The sequence below is a fragment of the Sinohyriopsis cumingii genome, chromosome 6, assembly GCF_028554795.1.
Source record: "Sinohyriopsis cumingii isolate HCF-2022 chromosome 6, ASM2855479v2, whole genome shotgun sequence".
NCBI lineage: Eukaryota > Metazoa > Mollusca > Bivalvia > Unionida > Unionidae > Sinohyriopsis > Sinohyriopsis cumingii.
This window is the reverse complement of record NC_142966.1, coordinates 70983320-71004822: the sequence shown is the minus strand read 5'-3', so window position 1 is coordinate 71004822 and position 21503 is coordinate 70983320. Positions and strand designations below refer to the sequence as shown.

The window sequence follows — 21503 nt, the reverse complement described above, 5'->3', positions numbered from 1 at the left end:
AATGAAATTTTTGTCCTTGACATTGTCAAGACTAAATTGTGTAGCCGAACGAGTAACAGAACATTTTACAAACGTGATACATGGAAATAGTTTAACGGATCAGCGACGTAAAAAAAAAACAAATGGGCTGAATCAGTCAAGAATAAAGGAGCTACAATAAATGATGCTGCTGAATTAGGAAAGAAAATAAAATTCCCAATAGAAGAAAGAACGCTAACTGGAGAGATTATATATGAATCAAAGTATAAATCGAAAGGAGCTTCGATTGAAATTATTGAACATAATGCGCATGTGTGGATTAATGCACTAACAATATTTCCACAAAATCGAATTGTTAAATTTTACCAAGGAAATATATTTGATTTTATTAATGAAATAAGTAAGAATGATCCTGTATCCGTGTGGTTATTTCAAAGTTCATATAATGGAAACTATGATCAGTTTGTACGGCCCAACAGATATTTATTGAACAGAATCTCTCCATGAAGAAATGAAAAATCTTGCGTTGAAATATACCACTGACAATGCTTAACAATTACTGAGTAACTGTTTTACTGTTCCATCAGTTGCTGCTCATTTTCCTACGATTGGATTTTATTGAACAAATACGATGCAGCTGTGTCGAATATGGACACAGTGGATTATTGAATACTAAATACGATTGTTGGGTTGTTATTTTGGTTATATGGTTGCATGTTATCAGGGCAGTTTTCTTGGTATGGGAGAGTGTACTACTCTATTTTGAGCGATTTGGATTTATTAATAATCTCATAGTATAAAAGGATGTAATGCCGGATAAGCAATCAAGTCCAGCTCAAATATATTCTCGAGGAAGACATAAAAACACCAATGTTATAGATGTCACTCAGTGATATACACAAATACCTAAAGTGATCAGAGATAACTGTAATATTTTAGTTGTGTTTAATGGAGTCAATAAACATACTCTGTGAAATATTCATCAGACTTGGTGTAGTGGAGATGTGAACTTGATTAAGTTCAAAAACTTCTTTTCAAATCTACTGCATACGGATTTATAAGATAAATTTACATGATCCTTGGTCATGATATCATACAGGTCTTGATAAAATATTTGGTTGAGAGATTGATATATTAATGATTTAATTACTTACACAATACATCTGCAGCAGCAGAGAGGGTGCAACCACAAATGAATGTCACAAAGGGTAAACAAAACATATACAAATTTTGAAAAACATGAACGACAAGGATAAAGTAACAACAACAAAAATTAACCCAATAAGAGAAACTCTTGGTTTTAGTTAGAGGCTTCGGTTTGACGTTATTGGCCTTTAATTTTCATTTTTTGTAGGAAGCTTTAGTTTTTCAAAAATGAACCTTCCAGCAAGTGGTCTGTTCACCCTCTCTAGGTTCTATATGTTGGAAATTTTGACAGCATTAAGTATAACTAATTCTCAAAGTATACTCAGTTCACCATATTTTCTATGATGTACCAGAATCTGAATATGAGTACAATGATTGATCATCATGTGTTTCTGTAATAATTAGTAATATCTTCAACAAGCAATATTCAACTCTCCATTTTTAAAACAGCTTTTGTTCAGGTTCACCAATGATATACAGCTCATATTTAATGTCTACTATTGTTCATCCATCACCCACGTATGACCAGTAAGAGGCACAAATCTTTTGTCTCTCTTTGTATAGGACTATTCAAGTTCAAAAACTTCTTAACACATGCATATTTATTTTTTACTGAACCAATATTTTAAATTGCTACAAAGTCTAGTTTAAAAACTGCCTCCAACCTTAAATAACTTACTGGCAAACTTAATTCACTGCAATATTATTGAGTGTTAATCAACATTTGAATTCCTGGCACTTACAATTTAACAATATAGATCTTACCTAATGTAACTAGAATCAAACGTTTCACAGCTTGCCTCAGCTAATCCCTTGCTACCACTGTAAACATTAATTATCTTGCAAGCAGTTCAGGAAGAGTGGCAATAACAAACTTGTGCTAATAGATGAATGCATGACAGACCATCTCATAAGCTCTTTTGGTCGTTGACCAATAGGGCTGAAAGTCAGCTATTTTCCTTATTCAAACACACAATACACAATTTACTATATGAAACTAATTTATCACAATATTCAATGTATTGTTATTAAAAATGAAGTTTGTATAATGAAATGGTATCACATGAGTTCCTTGGACCATACATATGTATATGTATTTTTTTATATTACAGTGTGATCTGGTGAGCGACACAGCAAGTAAAATATATTTTTCAAACAGTACTTTATGCATGGCTAAATCAGAACTTTTGACTGTCATAATACTAGTTCTTCATTACCTACCCACAACCATTTTATAAAAAGACAAACTGCAAAGTCATTCACCCAAATACATAGTTGGCCAGGATAAACATTGTTGATTGCAGAGAAAATTGGGTAGGAAAGCCATATATACATGTATATATATGTATATATATATATATATATATATATATATATATATATATATATATATATATATATATATATAGGGAGGGGGTCAGTGGTCAGCACTAGTTTTCTTTCATAACACCAAGTAATATTTGCAGTAAATAAAAACATTTCCATATAGTTAGAATTAAGATATCGATAAAGGAATCTGAACTGATAGGAGTTCCAATATGGATACAAGTGTGACAATATATTAGTATAGTTGTACACCCCTTATATATATATATATATATATATATATATATATATATATATATATATATATATATATATATATAAACCTTTTCCTCTTATTGTTTGCATTACAAAAGTTCTCTGATTATACTTGGACTGCATGGAGAAATATTTTTAGAAATTACCTCGTTCTGAAACCAGTATTTCAGAAGGGATTGGGACTCGACATTTTGATCGTCATGATAACGGCAAGTCAAGCTGGCAACCTTGTGTAGATCTTCTACAGAAAAGAGACTGTCCAAACTGTCACCAACAGACTGAGGGCACTGGCACTGTATGAAGAATTCATACTTCAAGTTCTGGCTCAGGTTTCCAAGAATTTTGGAAAGACTGTCATTTATGAATTTTCTGACAGGGATGCAAACTTTTGCATCCAATGTCTGGTGCTTTGCTGCCACTAGTGTGATCCTTGCAAAAATAACATAACTCTTGAAATAAAGAGTCAGTCTGTAATGGCGGTCGATTTCAAACATGCCGCAGCCACAGAAGATCTGATTTGTTCCCCTCCTCTTGAGTATTGGCCATCTTGCAACACAGACAGCAAGAAGCCTGTGGAAAATTGGGGAAGGTAAAAATCTCCCCGTGAAGACAAAACAAAGTACTGATGATCTGTCCATCTCAGGTTTAACATCAGGGGAAATAACTTCTGGTGGTGCTGTTTGGCAAAGCATACATGGGGCAAGAAAGAAATCATCTTCCTGAAAATACAAATGAATTCATTTTAAAAAAAAAGTTTTCAAGATGTTTTGCGAAGATATAGAATCTTTACTATGTAATTTGATTTGAATTGTCATTAATATAATGTAGAGATTCATGAGGTCTACATACTAGATAAACTAGGCATTGTCAGCACACTGGAGTCCAATGGTAATAAAGCTTACACACAGTCAAGAAAACTCATAACAACTAAGATCTGATCACTGATTCTCAATATAATTCTACGATATAGTAACAGAAAATGAAAATGATATATTTAAATGCATTTTTAAATATACAACAATTTATTCACATTCAAAACAAAAATAGAACATATATGTAAAAGACTCAGACAACATAGAAAATGAAACTGAGAATCATATAAATGAATAATGTACGTCAAATGGAGAAAGAGAGTAGAGATGACTTGCCCAAACATAGCAGATGTACCTAAGAGTGAGTGTGATACAGTTTGTAATCTGATTAAAATATGAAATGTTTTATACATATGCCTATACAAGTACAATGTTGCATGCTATTACCATTTGCTTAGTAAATAATTTACATCTATTGAGCCTCATAATACAGTACCTACTTACCTGATGATAGTTAATCAAAAAAATTAGCTGTTTCACATTTTGCCATTGGACCAGCGTGGATCACCTACCATTGTGTTTCCTTGGGCAAGACAAGGCAGTTTATTCAAACTGCCTCAGCACTAAATAGTATACTTGTGTTGCTGTGGCATACAACACCAGATGACTACATGTACTGTTCATATCTACATACATGTACTTTGCAGATACCACTTGCTGCTGGATTAACAATAGGTGGAAGAAATTTTGGGGTGAGTTTTACTTGGATTTGAAAATGAACCCATAAGTGAAAGGATCTAATAATGATATTGTAAAACTAATTACATTATGAAGGTCATAATTTTTTATTTTATACACAATATACACTGATGTCCCCATCCCGATAGCGGAACTCCTGATGCCAAAAGCATGGATCAGAGTTGGATGCTGGAACGTGCGAACACTCAACCAGAACGGAAAACTAGCACAAGCAGTGAGCGAGCTGAATCACTACAACTTGACCCTCATGGGTGTAACAGAAGCACGATGGACTGGTGCCGGCAAGCAGAAGTTGAACTCCAGAGAAGTCATCATCTGGTCCGGAAGGAAGGACAATGACCACCGGGAGGGGATCGCCATCATTATCAGCAAGAACAAGACCAATACCGTTCTACAGTGGAAGCCAGTGAACGAGCACCTGCTGTATGTCAGGATGAACTCCAAGTATGCCAAGCTGTCTGTTGTTGTGGCCTATGCACCAACAGACGACATGGAAGAAGAGGACAAAGACACCTTTTACGATGCTCTTCAAGCCGTTTTAGAGGACGTCCCTCGACATGACGTGCTGTTGCTAATTGGAGACTTCAACGCTAGGGTCGGCTGCAACAATAAAGACAGAGAGAGGACCATGTGGAACCATGGAGTAGGTGTGATGACCGACAATGGGGAAAGACTGGTCAACTTTTGTGAAGAGAATGACTTGGTCATAGGAGGAACCCTGTTCGAGCACAAGGACATCCACAAGCTCACATGGATGTCACCAGACGGCAGAACTCAGAACCGGATCGACCACATCATCATTAATGGCCGATGGAAACACTCCCTGCAGGACATGCGAGTGATGCGGCACTCTGACATCGGCAGTGACCATAGTCTTCTGGTGGCCAAGGTGACTTTGAAGCTTAGGAAAGTTAGGACAGGGGTCTCCAGGAATCAGCGCTTCGATGTGGCCAAGCTGAAAGATCCAAAAGTGAAGGAAGAGTTTATGCTGGCCCTAAGGAATAGGTTTAGTGTTCTAGAAGACGAGACAGCGCTGACCATCGACAATTTCAACAGAGTAATGAAGGAAGCAGGAGAAGTAGTTTTAGGTTATAGGAATAGTAAGAAGACAGACTGGATATCAGGAGAGACGTGGACTCGCATAGAAGAGAGAAGACAGATTAAGAAGAGACTTTTGGACTCCAAGTCACCAAGACTGAAAGAGAGAATTTCAAAGGAGTATAGAGGAAAAGAAAAGGACGTGAAGAAATCAGCAAGGAGAGACAGGAAAAAATACACAGAGAGACTGGCAAAGGATGCGGAGGCAGCAGCAGAGCAGAAAGACATGAAGATGGTGTACCAGAACACCAAGAAGCTGAAGGGCGACTATGGCCAGCACCACGACCTTCCAGTGAGAGACGAAGACAGAACTCATGTCACAGTGAAGGAGGAGAAGCTGAAGAGATGGAAGCAACACTTTGAGTCCATACTGAATCGCCCAGACCCACCAGTACTCGCTGACATTCCTGAAGCAGAGGAGGACCTTGACATCAACTGCGACATCACTGTTGAAGACGTCAAGCAGGCCATCCACAAGCTGAAGAATGGGAAGGCACCTGGCGATGATGGAGTATGTCCTGAGATGCTGAAGGCAGAAGACACAAAGACACCGCAGCTTCTTTGCCAGAGTCTCCAAAAGATCTGGGATAGTGAAGAAGCACCGAATGACTGGAAAACATGAATCATCGTCAAACTTCCCAAGAAAGGAGATCTGGGGAACTGCAACAACTGGCGAGGAATCACCTTACTATCCATCTCCAGTAAGATTTTCAGTTGTATCATTCTCCAACGCATCACAACAGCTGTGGACAGCATCCTATGCCAGGAACAGGCAGGTTTTAGGAAGGGCAAATCCTGCATTGACCATATCTTCATTCTGAGACAGATCCTTGAGCAGACCCATGAGTGGAATGGATCCCTTTATGTGGTCTTTGTGGACTTTGAGAAGGCCTTCGACAGCCTGCACCGAGCCTCTCTGTGGAAGATCCTACGACACTACGGCATCCCCCAGAAACTTGTTAACGTCATCAGGTCCCTGTATGTGAACTTTGAGTGCAGAGTCATCCACAACAAACTACTCACTGAACCATTCAAGGTGGAAAACCGAGTGAAGAAAGGATGCATTCTCTCGCCGACCCTCTTCTCACTGGCCATTGACTGGATCATGCGCCGCACCACAGAGGGCAGGAAGCAAGGAATACAGTGGATGCTGACCTCAATGCTGGATGACCTGGATTATGCCGACGACATCAGGTTGCTGGCAAGCAGACACCAGGATATCCAACAGAAGACACAACAGTTGGTACAGACAGCATGCACCATAGGTCTTCGAGTCAACATAGGGAAGACACAAGCCTTGAGAAGAACACTAGAGTGGGTGACCCAATCACCATCAACAACCAGCCTCTGCAAGAAGTAGACGAATTCATGTACCTGGGCAGCAAGGTCGCCATGGATGGAGATTGCACAAGGGAAGTAATCACAAGAATCAGCAAGGCCAACCAGGCCTTCACAATGCTGAAACCCATCTGGAGAACAACAAACCTCAGTGCCCACACGAAGATCCGTATCTTCAAGAGCAACGTGCTGAGCGTCCATTTGTATGGGTCAGAGTGTTGGAAGACCACTGCTAACATAGAACGCAAGCTCAAAGTCTTCCAGACCAAGTGCCTGCGACAGATCATGAGGATGTTCTGGCCAAACATGATCTCGAACGAGGAACTCCAGCACAGAGGGGGCACAAGCACCATTGCTGAGACCATTGCAACTCGTCGATGGAGATGGCTCGGCCATGTCTGCAGAATGCCCCTTGACTCACTACCAAGGGTGGCACTGAGATAGACTCCACAGGGGAAAAGGAACCATGGCAGACCCAAAGAGACCTGGCCCCAAGCCGTGGAGCGAAAACTCAAGACCAGAGGCCTCACCCTGCAAACTGCCACCATAACAGCAGCCGACAGACCAAAATGATGCTCCCTTGCTGTCGCCTCAAGCACCAGATGGCGCAGATAGGATTGATTGATTGATTGATTGAAACATTGCTGCTTAAAACACAATAATCATCAGTTTAAAATGTAGTACACCTTGTTGAAGTCTGCAGAAGCATCCTGGTTGTAAGAAGACTTCTTGAGACAAAGCTATACTAAAATTCCGACTGACCACAAAGGTATACTAAAATTCTGACTGACCACAACACAGATTGATCACCTGATCATCATGGAAAAGGTAGAGGCTGCAGTAAAGGCACTGAAGAAAGGAAAGTCAGCTAGTGTACATAATATACCAGCAGAACTTGTTCAAGCAAGGAATCTCCATGATAGATGTCCTTAAAACAATCTGCAACAAAATCTGGCAAGCAGGAGAATGATCCACCTCATGGACCCAGTCTCTGATCATCACATTTCCTAAGAAAAGGAATCTACAGCTGTGCCAGAACTACCGAACAATCAGCATCTTCAGTCACCTAAGCATGGTTATTCATAAGATCATCCTCAACAGACTGAAACCTCAAGAAGAGCACATCATTCCTGCTGAACAGGCAAGTATCAGAGCAGGACATAGCACTACAAAATACATCTTCAATCTTAGAATCCTAAGTACAATAAAACTTCAGTATAAACAGGCCTGGAGCTGTCATTTCCTCACTGACTTAAAGAAGGCCTTTGACAAGGTATGGCATGCAGCTTGTGGGCCGCCGTGCAGATATACAATATAAATGCAGAACTAATCAACACCAAAAACAAGCTGTATGACAAGGCAACTTGCGCCGTTCTCATTAATGGCAACACAGGAGACTGGTTCAGAACTACAGTCAAAGTAAGACAGGGATTCCTTCCCTCACCCACTCTCTTCAACATCTAACTGGAAAGATAATGCTGGATGCCTTGGAAGACCATGAGGACAGAGTCAGTTTTGGAGGTAGAACAATCATCAACTGTACTTCATTGATATAGATGGCTCAGCCGGAGAAGAACCAGAACTGGAAACCTTAGTGAACTGCCTCAACCATGCATCACTAAAGTATGGGATGGAGATCAGTGCTGAAAAGACCAAGCTATCAACAAACATCCCAAGTGGCATCGTTAAGGAAATATGATAAAGAAAAAGAAGCTGGCAGAATGAAAAGCTTTAAGTAAATTGGTGCTACCATCTCTGACGAAAGCTCAAAATTGTACTTTCCTGGATTGAATAGACAATAACTGCTCTGCCTATTGGCTATTTGGAAGGACATCAACATCATGCTTGGATCCAAGATTAAGCTTGTGTGCTCTCTCATCATGTAAATATTCATGTATGTGAGACATCAGAACTAGAAAGAATCCATTATTTAGAGAACAGATGTTATCGAAGGATCCTGAAAATCTCCTACTTAGATGAACAAATTGCTAGAAAAGGTAACAAATGGTGTGTGAAACATATATGCTCAATCTGTCCAAAAAGACAGTAGCAGTATTGGCTGGCATCATTTGCAGTATAATAGGCTGTCTTTTGGAAACAGCTAGACATGTTTCTTTCTTGGCTGATTGTTTCATTTCTATCTCAATATCTGCTCCAGAAAGTTCAAAAAGTTCAAAACACAGCTGCTCGGATCATACTTAGATTACCACGATCAGAGCACACCTCCCCACTGCTCTGTACCCTACACTGGCTATCCATTCGATCCAGAATCAAACACAAAATTTGTTCTCTGTGCTATATTTCACTGTTGGACTCTAGTACAACATACCTATCCGACGTCACCCATGTGTACACACCAGCAAGATACTTACACTCCTCTTCTGACAATCATATACTAATTATTCCAAGTATGAAAACAAAGTCATATAGACAGTGTTCTTTTGCATACCAGGGCCCAGCAATGTGGAATGAATTGCCCACTGAACTTAGACACAAAGACACAGTGATCACATTCAAAAGGGCTCTCAAAACTCACTTATTTTGACTGCCAGAACAAACTTAAAGACCTAATAATGTTTCCTACCTTTAATATTCTCAGCATGTTTTTTAATGTTTTCTAATTTCATGGTGTTTGTTTTTGTAATCATATCATTATATGTTTTTTTATCTTGTAGGTGTTGTCTAATGTTGTAAAGCACTTACAGCTTCTAAAGATTAGGCGCTATACAAAGTCCTCATTATTATTATTATTATTCTTATATACTAGCAGTAGCTATTTTTGCAGCTTTAATCAGAGGAACTGACACTGTAACAAAGAGGATAAATGTACAAAATAAATTAAGCAAGCTCTACAACTACTGCCATTATCATTGATGTTTATTTGTTTCATGACCAATGTCATTAAAATCATGGGCAGTCATGATTACAAGATGGACATGACTACAGTCCTTCTTGATTATACGGTTCTTATGCACATTCTGTTTTTTTTTAGTTTAGTGTCTATATGTTGATGAATTGTTATAAATTGTTTTCAGTTGTTTTAATCATAATTTTACATTGTTGGGATTTACAGCAGTGTTTGGTCCTAGTTTGAAGCTGTCAGATGATTTTATTATCTTACCATTGTATCACACAATGAAAAAACAATATACCATCAACATAAACAGTATAAATCAAATTTACTTTTGCATTTGAAATACATTAATTTGAAGAAATCTTTTTGAAAAGCTTTCACATGAAACACAGTTGGTTCACTCAAATAATATTTGAGAAACATTGTAAGCGAGGTCTTGTGTAGTAAAACAGACTGTGCAATAAAGGTTCTATTTTGAATCTGAATACTGAAAAATACTTAGAGTACATATCAAATAAACATTGATACTGTAATTTATTGCAATCTAGCTTATTTTATTGTCTTAGATATGTCTTGCAGAAAGATTTAAGTCCAACCAATTTCCATCACTTGTCATCATGAAGTAAATTTTGTCACCTCACAATGTTTGTATCAAGTATTTAACTACACCCTATCTATATCTATAATGTCATGGCAAGATTTAAGCATATCATTAGTTGTAGGCTCTCCAAAATCTTTTGATGTGTACTTTTATCTTTTTTTAAAGTCCATTATGTATTGAGTTTTTATTTCTTCCACTGATGTACAGTACATCCCCGCTATAACGTGAATTTCGATATAACGCGGTCATGGTGTGGCTCCCGAAATTTCACATATTCATTCACACATGAAAAAGTACTTTTTGTTCAAAGGACATGAAATAGTGTAAAAAAAATTTAGTATCATTATGGGGAAGAGATCATGTATGAATTCAAATTTAATATGATTGTGGCGTGGTTCCTGAAATTGTAAATACATATGCATTTTTCTTGTACCAGGATTTTTTTTTAAGCAAGAGAAAAAGTGTGTAAAACATTTATTCTCATTTTGGGGAAGAGTTTGTGTATGAATTTTAATATAATACATTCGTGGCATAGCTTCTGAAATTTAACAATATCACCAGGTTCTTGAAGTGTTATGCCAAAATAATCATTATTGGAAATGTTACTTATTACTGATCCATGAGTAAAGCCAGTAAGTCGTCCTTGTGATTGTCTTCAATAAATTATGTATACAATCGTTGCTCAAACAATAGCCGGCATGTGTTTCTTCTTTAACTGCATACACAACCAAGCAGCAGACAATGTGGTGGTTCATAAAAGATTCTCACAATTTAATAAACATCAAAAAACAAAAGCCGCCAACATGTTTGTTGGGCTTGGTGGTGTTATTAAACACAATCAATTGACCAGTAAATAATGTCCACTTTATTAGCTGGAAATTGAAATGGTATGAAATTGTACATGAATTCAGCTTAAAATTTTTTTTTATAAAATTGACTCATGACCACTGCAGGCCTCAGGTTTTACACTGGTATGGTGTTTGTTTATGAACTCGTTAAAAAAAGTTATTAACTTCCTATTTTTAAAAAAAATATTTTACCATTATAGAAAAGCAAGTTCACAAATGCAAGTCACTCCCTGCACTTTGTGCAATGATTAGTATACTAGTTTTCACATTTCTTTAGATATTCACAAAATCTTAAGTAAAAGTTATATGAACGCTGAAAGCATGTGTTGATTGGTAATTATTCTTAAGTAAACGCAGATTATTTAATAGCCACTTTTGTGTGAAGGTTATCTGTTGAACAAACAATGACCACCAATCAAAACTGAATACAACATATTTCACTGCATGACATGCCAGAAGTGTAGCTTTTAAGTTCCATTCAAGTAGACAAGATATGAAGCAACATAAAAACTTTGCATAAAAGTGGTTATTAAATGATCAGTAAATTATTTCAATCACACAGAAGAAACAAGTCTGAAATGTCTCTTTCACATTCATAAATGTTATCAGTGGTTCAACATACTGACGGGATAAAATAATTAGTATGTAATTGGCTTGGGAACCATGTGCATTAGTCATCTTGTGCTAATCTGTAGAAGACAAGTTAATGTTGCCAATAATTCTTGTTTTATATTTAATCTCACATAAGTTGGTGAATATGTCAACCTCAGTCTCATATAAATTCTAAATTTCAAGAATAAAAAGGCAAACAAATATTAATTATTTAATACTGTTGAAGAAAAATGTAACGTGTATAGGGTGAGAATTGTTTAATATCAATTCACCAGCTCTTGTATCAATACGGAAAAAGGAAAAGGTAATTCAATATATCAATTGTTCCACCCATAACTCATTCGGCCCCAGAGGTTTTTATCGTTTTTGCCTGAAATGTGCGTAGGAAAGACATTTGGGGGGCTATTTCTGCATACATCAAAATACATCAGCTGTCAACAGATTTTCTATAAGACTAATGCCTAGCTGTATTAGAAACAACATTTTTCATTGATTATTTTGCTTGCGTATGAGCAGAAAGGTAAAAGTTTGAGTAATTTATTTTTCTTTATTTTTTACTTAATGGACCCATCATTTTCATATGGAGACCACAATTTATTCCAAATGCCCACCTTATTCTAGTTTTTGCAAAGAATCAACTGTCTGTGTGCAGTTAAAACCAGTATGCCTTAGATCTGAGGCCAAAAGGTCTAAAATCCGGACACAAAATCGCATTCCAACCTCGAGCAAATTTTGGGTGAGAAAAAAAAACAGGTCCAAACAATGAGGTTTTTCCCTCTGTATTTTGTAGTGCAACTAGAACTTCCAGATTATTTGGTATCATTTTAGAGCTATATCTGTCTGCTTCTTTTTAATACCACCCACGTTGGTGCATCTTAAATTACCTTGATGCTGCAGAGCTCAGAAGTAGGGTACATCCTCATCACGACTACAGACGGGATCAGGGCCAAATCAGTTAATGACTAGATGAATTATTGATGACAATCTTTTCAAAGATTACTTCATAGAAACTTTTTGCATTTTGTAAACATGAAGCCTCAATAAAGAACTACAATTACTGAAAAATTACTCTTAACCTTATCTCCATCCTCTGTGGATAACATGGGTCGGGCAATAATGTTCAACTGCTCCATTAACAGCAAAATGAGCTCCTTGTGTTTATGTAGGTCTGGCTCATGCTCTTTACTCCAAATTATGTCTGTAAAAACAAATTGCCATTCCTATTAGGAAATAGTTTATTCAATATTTTATTCATCTAAATGTCAAATGAAAATAGCTAATGCAATTAAGAATACATTTTAAGAAATAAAATATATTCAGTAAACTTGTCCAGAAAGGCTGGAAAGGATTTGTCTCATTTTTTTAAAACAATATCATTCTTTATTAGATTTAGTTATAAATAGTTGCACAATTTATATACTAATAACAATGCATTTTAAGTTCATGAAATTTTTCATCTCAATTGTGATTTATTCAGCTGTGTGTTGATGCTTAGAACGCTTGCTTATGTGAGAAACTCAGTGCTTGAGACCCTGTCCTGCCATCTTATTCTCATCAGTTTCCTCCACTAGCCCATGTAAAAATGATACAGCTTCATGGCATGTCATCTGTAAACTGTACAGGATTTGCCAGTATACAAGAGATTTTACAAAACAATGGCTTTGTAGACCTTAACTTTTGTTTGTACACTGATCCCTCTGCACTCCTACACATTTGCACAGTCTGCCAAAAGCCACACATGCATTGGTTTCATGATCAGTGTGGATTGCATGTGAAATTGTGCTACAAAGATATGTGGACATGTCCACTGCCATGAGAGTTTGGACATTTACTATGATGGTAGACTCTACATAAGGCTACTGGTGCAGGTTGGTGCATCACCTGTCTCTTTTATATTGATTATAACACCAAAAATGTCACAAGCTGAAGAGAAATGGTCCATACTGTGTTGCATGTCAGACTAAGATTTGCCATTCAGAGAACAGTTCTCAGCAAATATAAGCTCACAAGCACTCACCTCCTGTAACTTTGTCTTCTCCTCAGAATAAAGAACTTGCCATCAGTCCAGTATCAAATGTACCAATAAACATGGCAGAGATCACAATGAAGAGGGTTGAGGCCAACAAACTGCCTTACACAGACTTCATTGATAACTGGGAATGATTCTGATGACTCACAGCTGTCAACAACAATATCATTATGAAATGCCAAACCATCATGATGAATTTTCCTGGGCAACCAAATTTTGCCTTCATCTTCCAAAGGTTTCCATGCCTGACTGTGTCAAGGATTTTTGTTAGTTCAATGAATGTTGTGTACATGCAGGAGTTCTGTTCCTGACATTTCTCCTGAAGTTGATGAGCTCCAAACACCATGTCTTTGGCCCTGTGTCTTTTCCTGAAGCCACACTGACCCTGGCTGGGGCCCATGATCAATGTGATCCACAAGACGATTCAGCAGAATGTTTGGCAAGTATTTTTCAGCTATTGACAGCAAGGAGATTCCCAGATGATTGTCACAGAATTGTGTTTCCTTTCTGTATGTACAAGTTGATGATGGATGTCTCCTTGTACTCCTGGGGTATAGTTCCCTGAGTCCACATTGACTGGAGGAGTTAAGTAAGTTGCTCTGCTATGCGTGAACCTCTGTCTTTGTAAGTTTCTGCTGGTATAACATCTGCTCCAGGTTCTTTACCCTTCTGACAGCAGGCTAATTGCTTGCAGTTTCAGTCAGCATTGGTGGATCAGCGTGTACTATATTAATTTCCACTTAGGGTAGTCAATCAAATGCCTCCCCACTGACTGAGGACTGCTGATTGAAAATGCTGTCGAAGTGTTTGCCCATCTTTGAGGTAACTTTTTGTCAGTGAGCAGTATGGCACTTAGCACGCAATACTGGAAATGTTCCTGATGACTGTGGCCAATTGATTGTCTTCAAACACCATAGTTCTTCATGTCATTCATGTCTATGTACAACTGGATTTCATCTGATCTTTTCCTCAGCCAAAAGTCTTGCAACTCTGTGAGTTTGCATTGGGCACTCCTCTTTATGTTTTTGAAGGCAGCCTTCTCAGGTGATGAACTGCTTTCTTGTAAGTAGACCTTCTGCAGTTGATGTTTTTCATTCAGATGTCTCTGTTTATTAGCATCATTTTCATGGAACCAATCTTGATGTTTACATGTCATGGGATTGAGGATTTTTGATGTAGTTGTGTACACTGAGTCTCTAGAAGACACCCAGTTTTTCTCAACATTCTTGGAGTTTGTTTTCGTTGTATTAAGTTGGCCGGCACAGTTCTTCAACAAATGCTTGTTTCAAATTATCCTGTTTCATTTTGGCAACATCAATACTTCTGAGCATTTTTTTGCCCTGTGGTTGCCTACCAGGATGAATATGGATACTGAGCTTCAAGATTATGAGACTCTGGTCAGTCCTCTATTCAATATTTGTACATCCTGCATGTCTTGTCTCCTGACAATGAAGTAGTCAATAAGATGCCAGTGCTTGGAGTGTGGGTACATCCTGCATGTTTTGCCTCCTGACAATGTTTTGCCTCCTGACAATAAAGCAGTCAATAAGATGCCAGTGCTTGGAGTGTGGGTATTTCCTGCATGTCTTGTCTTCTGACAATGAAGCAGCTTGAAGTGTGGGTACATCCTGCAGGTCTCGTCTCCCGACAATGAAGTAGTCAGTAAGATGCCAGTGCTTGGAGTGTGGATACATCCCACATGCTTGTCTCCTGACAATGAAGTATTGAATAAGAAGCCAGTGCTTGGAATGTGGGTACATCCTATATGTCTTGTCTCCCGACAGTGAAGCAGCTTGGAGTGTGGGTACATCCTGCATGTCTTGTCTCCTGACAATAAAGTGTGTGTGTGTGATTTGGATTTTTAACGTAGCTTTAACAATTTTACAGTCATATCACTACAATGTCTGCTATGTGGCACTTTATAGTGATGTCTAGCACTGGGGCATCATGCCGCAGACATGTAGCATGATGTCCCACCCAGTCACATTATCCTGACACCGGGCCGACCAGTCCTAACACTAACCTCTTACTGCTAAGCGCCAAGCGAGGCAACTGTTAGTACCGTTTTTGTAAGCCTTTGGTATGACTCAGCCGGGGATCGAACCCACGACCTCCTGCATCCGAGGCGGATGCTCTAACCACTAGGCCACCAGAGCGGTATGACAATAAAGTAGTCAGTAAGATGCCAGTGCTTGGAGTGTGGGTACATCCCACATGTCTTGTCTCCTGACAATGAAGTACTGAATAAGAAGCCAGTGCTTGGAATGTGGGTACATGCTGCATGTCTTGTTTCCTGACAATGAAGCAGTCAATAAGATGCCAGTGCTTGGAGTGTGGGTACATCCTGAATGTATTGTCTCCTGACAATGAATTAGCCAGTAAGATGCCAGTGCTTGGAGTGTGGGTACATCCCACATGTCTTGTCTTCTGACAATGAAGTATTGAATAAGAAGCCAGTGCTTGGAATGTGGGTACATCTTGCATGTATTGTCTCCTGACAATGACGTAGTCACTAATATGCCAGTGCTTGGAGTGTGGGTACATCCTGAATGTATGATCTCCTGACAATGAAGTAGTCAGTAAGATGCCAGTGCTTGGAGTGTGGGTGCATCCAAAATGTCTTGTTATGGTTAGCAGGTGGAAGACTATGTTGGTGATTAGGACATCATGTTCAGCTCATTTTCTCAGTAGAAGCAGCCCATTGTTGTTGCATTTGTCAATGCCGTTTTTTTTTCTTCCCAGTAACACCAGGCCATGTCCGATGATACGTGCCAACTCTTGTATTCAAAATCATAATGGATGACGAGCTTGTCCATCTTTCATACTTCTGCAGTTAAGGACAACCTTAGATGAAGGAGCAAACTTCATAAAACATGTCCCTGATCTCATCTGGTTTGTTCATAGAGGTTGCATAGGTGCATAGGTGCTGATGATAGCTGCATATCTATTTCCTGACAGTGAGAGTTTCATTTGCATTAGACTGTCAGACAAACCTTTGGGAGCTTTATAAACTTCCAAACTAGCTGTGATTTTATGGCAAACACAACACCAGCTTCAAGTCGCTCTTCTTTACTTCAACCACTCCAGAAGATATAGCTGGCTCCTACTTCACTGAGTTGTCCTTCCTCAGCTAGGTGAATTTCACTCAGTGCTGCTCCCTGATGTTGTATCTGGCCAGTTCTCTGCCAACTAGAGCTGTTGTTCTATCTGATCTATATGTGGATTACTGTCCATTAGTATACATACATTCTAAGCACCAATTTTCAGTTGTGTCAGTTTTGTAACTATCTTCATGCAAGGTTTTTGACCGCTAAGCTGAGATTCTCATCAGCCATGGTATGCTGAGCCAGATTAAGGTGATGCAGGCAAATGTCAAGGCACCTTTTCTATCCCCTTCCTCATGCATTTACAGATAATCAGTGTGATCCTAAAAAGGGCTTCTCAGTCACTCATGGAGTTGCCTACCTTCATTGCTGCTTCAATCCAGTGAAAAGCAACCCAAATGCCTTGAGCTGCCTGTGTGCTTGTTTGCAGCTACAGCTCTAAACCTGCTGCTTTGCCACTTGGTAACTGCCACAAGACTTGCAGAAAACATCTGATGGCCAGAGGGCAGGCAATGGTGCCACGACTTGCATAGTGCTTGGATTTAAGTAAAATAATGCACAGTAGCCCAAACTTCCTCATCCAGGCTTGTCTCAGTCCAGTTGCACGACTGTGTTGATTCATCTGGAGACTGGTCTGGATGCAGTGGATGGCAATCAGTTACTCTTGGTAGAAGGCATAATAAAAGTCTTGATAAATACAAACAATATACATGCAATGAACTTCAGACAAAAGTTTGCTTAAGAAAATACTTCAGTTCATATCTAATGTATCTACAATGTATCGAGCACTGCCATTTTGCTCATGTAAAAAGCATGTAGGATATCACAACATCCAAGGATCTCCTAATTCAACGCATCAACAGGTTGGTTTGTGTTTACTGAAATCTTAAATATACCCTACAGAATAATGTTCTAAGTAAATATTTACAACAAACCAAAAGAATTAGCCTCCAACTTACGTTTGTTATAAATTAACTGTCTTACTTTTGCCAACAAAGGTTTTAATTTAAGACAATTTCCAAACACATCAAAAGTAAAACATAATGCTGCAATTTATGGAACTATATCACTTGCAAACAGATCAATCACGTTATTATCTGGGTCAAACATTAAAGCACCTTTTCCAATTTCAATGCCATCTTGAGGAAGGTCTATATAAGTAAACTGTTTGCAATGTTCAGCACTGCAGTACTGTCATCACATGTTTCCAATGAGTAGTACATGTAGATTTTGTAAACATAAACCAACTTTGTTATGTTAGGACTCAAGGTCTTAAACTATGTAACAGAAAGAAGCAAAACCAAGTTTGGTAAAATTAACAAATAATTTATTTATCTATCTTAAAAGGTGGAAACTTAAGAGACAATAGAGTATTGTGAATTAAATTTGAAATAATCCTAAATGTCTTAAAAGGAAAGAATATTCTGAATTCTTGACTGTCCTGATGTACCATGTACCATGATGATACACTCCAGAATGTCTTTGATAGAGTTCTCAATAATGCCAAACTAGTGTTTTAATCCAAAAGGACAATGAGCACTTTGCAATTCCAATGAATAATTTAAATAAATAATTCTTCTAGAATTATGTCTGAACATGACTGCAAACTCTGATCATAGATTCCCAAAGACTGAAATGAAATGGGAATTAATAATTGCTTGATCAAGTCCCCTATATATACAAATACCCACTTGATCCATGATGCAATAAAATGTACTTGGAAAAAAAATGTCCAATGGAAAATTCCATTAACTTTTGAACTGAAATTCTAGTAAACATTTAGTTTACTACTTAAACTCATGACAAAAGTTAGATAGTCAAAACTCCATTTGCAACCCTCAATCACAATCATGGCAAAAATCAGATACACAATATAAAGTAAAGATACATTACAGTTACATCACGAGTGGTCTCTTAGAATAGAAGCCTGCAGTTGCAGTGATAATATGATACTTTCATGCAAATTATTTGTGTAAATGTAATATGTTTTCCATTCTGGTGTTGAGAATATATAAAATGAGACCACTACATAAATATGTAATAAATAAAATGCAAAATGAACTTTCCATTGTCATTTGTACACACTACATGATACTGCTATTACACCCTACTGGTGGCTCACCTTGCAATGTTGGTAAATAAAGCAATTTGGTATACACCTATGAATGTTATAACAATAATATACAGATGACATATCAGGACCATCAAATCCAGATCACATCAATTCAACCATTTGAAACGATACCTATAAAACTAAAAAAACACTATTTGAGATTTCCAACAGCTGATATTGATGGAATATATTTATGTTCTTAAACATAATTTGCTCAACACTAATTTTAAAATTATCATAATTGCCCAAAATTATCAAACAATTAGCTTGTAATGAAGACTCGAGAGAGAATTGCAGCTATGATGAGAGAAAACTGCAGCTGTGATGAGACAAATTATCTTGTCATTTTAGAAATCAACAAACCTAAAAGCTCTTGTGTTAGCTTTCCCTCGTCTTTAAATTGGTGCCACACTTTTTCAGCTTGGGGATACTTTCTCAGAATGAACATGTCAGCAGTGATGAGAGACTTCATGGCCTTGATCAGCCATTGTGGTTCAAGCACAATCCATTCCCTCAGTTCTTCAGTGCTAGAATTAATAATGGCATATTACAAACTAATAATTGCATATTATATTCTCTGCATTTTTGAAGAAATTATCCTGCTTTCTCCTAAACCATAATTTAAAATTCTGTGTTACAGAGTCAATTAACAAATTTGTAACAGTTTACATCCACACAGAATATCATCAAAAATACCTTATCTTTAAAAAATGTCCTTATAATTTCAAAGTATATTATTATATTAGATTGTATTACTTTGAATTAAAGTGTAGGAGTGTAGCTTCTCATTATCTTGTTAATTTGCATTAAATACTTTGCATTGCTATCCAGAGCATCAAAAACAAACTGCAATCATCTACTCAAACTAAAACTGCAATGTCTGTATTTGTAATATGTTTAGATGTGGTTGCATTCTACACTTTACATCTGATTTATATTATATACAATATCTAAACCTAGGTATCTGGTGGCCAAGTGGTCTAAAGTGCTCACTTTTACAAATAACTGCTATCTGATCTCTGTCTGCAAGGGTTCAAGTCTCAGGCTTGGCCAATGTGGGAATGTGAGAAAGTTTGCCAGTAGCTTCCCATGGGTTGCTGATTCACACATGGGTTTTCCTGGGTTCTCCCTCTATTAGTTATACTGGCCACCATGTATAGCATATTGTGTGCAGAAAAATGGCATGCAACGCAAAACAAAAACAACAAAATCTACACCATTTATTTTATGATCTTTGCTGGCATGTATGTAAATATTGTCTGAAACAATATAAATATGATAAAATAAACAATTCATATTTAGGTTAATTTAATGAAGGGCCTGTAGAAATGTACAAATAACAAGAAATCTAATGTTACTAAAGTACACATCTAGAACAACTGCACCTCTTGTGCATGTTGCCTCTGGCACTGCCATAGAATTTTGAGTTTCTTTCAATGAACAAACAATTCTAAAAACTGTAAGGATCATTTAGCAGGTAGCTATTTTACCTTGACTGATTGTGAAAAAATACTAGAATGAAAAATGTACTTTCCCCTTTTTTCTGCATTGCTATCACATACAAAGTTAATTCTGTGCAATAGTTTAGTTAAAAAAGTAGAAATCAAACCATTATGTTTGTATGCCAGTAATTTTCGTTGAAACAGCAAGAAGCAAGTTGCAATCATTTTCTTTGTGCACAATAAAACCAAACAGAAAATGTTACGATTTTGAAATTGTCAATAGCACAGTTCTCACACTGAGCATCATTACCATAGATAAGGTGTTCCCTTGAAACATCATCACATGAGGTGAGGTGTTCCTTCACAGCAATATATGAAATAGTCATTTGGGGAAAACCTTGTCACTGAGCAATGACAGCACAATAATAGTTCATATTCTGCATGAACAACACTTGTTAATATTTCCTCACATTGTTCATTGTAGGACCTAATTACATGTACTTCATTTTTTGGTACAGTATCAACTGCACTACCACCACTATAACATAATTTGTGGTGCCTCAAACATGCCTCACAGGTCTTAAACTAATACAAACTTTTCTTGCAAAAACACATTTGATCATTGAGTAACTATTACAATGATTTCAATCTAAGCAAACTGTTGATGCATATGGTGAAAACTGATTATATTTCAGTTCTCATTTCCAACAAGTAAAATAACATTTCAATATGACAAGTCAGTCTAATTGGTTTTAATTATAATTTATCTTTTTTGTCCTTGATCATCTTATCATTATCAGATGCACAACTATCATCGAAATTAATCACACTAATGAATATGTCTGGTTAAATCACAACTACTTGACCTGTCAACATCTGTATTTAATACTGATTTTCATAGCATAAATTAAATATATGGTTTTCTCTGTTTAAGCAGAACTAAGGCCAAAACACATGATGTCTTGCAAAGTCTTGTAGTGGAAACATTTTTACTATTCCTGGTAAACATGTGATGGATGGTTGGGTGTGAGAAGGGTGGATTTAACGCATGCCAGGTCTGTCAGTCATGGTACCAAAGCAGCAAGAGAGTGACTATCAGCAAAACACACTCATTATAGATGCAGTGTGTCTATAGGATAAATTAATTAATCTTGTTTGGAGTCAGGTTTGGTCAAATTCACATACTC

The 21503-nt window shown here is 37.4% G+C and overlaps 1 protein-coding gene across 1 annotated transcript in view; it reads right to left on the bottom strand.

Moving 5' to 3' along the window:
- The window catches only part of LOC149797170 (uncharacterized), a 110189-nt gene that overhangs the window by 19979 nt on the left and 68707 nt on the right, over positions 1 to 21503 (bottom strand). The window contains exons 13-15 of the mRNA XM_089960726.1: positions 19238 to 19401; positions 12705 to 12826; positions 2853 to 3425 (exon numbers count right to left, since the gene is read on the bottom strand). Coding sequence (XP_089816852.1) covers positions 2853 to 3425; positions 12705 to 12826; positions 19238 to 19401 — 859 coding nt within the window. The remainder of the gene's footprint in view (positions 1 to 2852; positions 3426 to 12704; positions 12827 to 19237; positions 19402 to 21503) is intronic.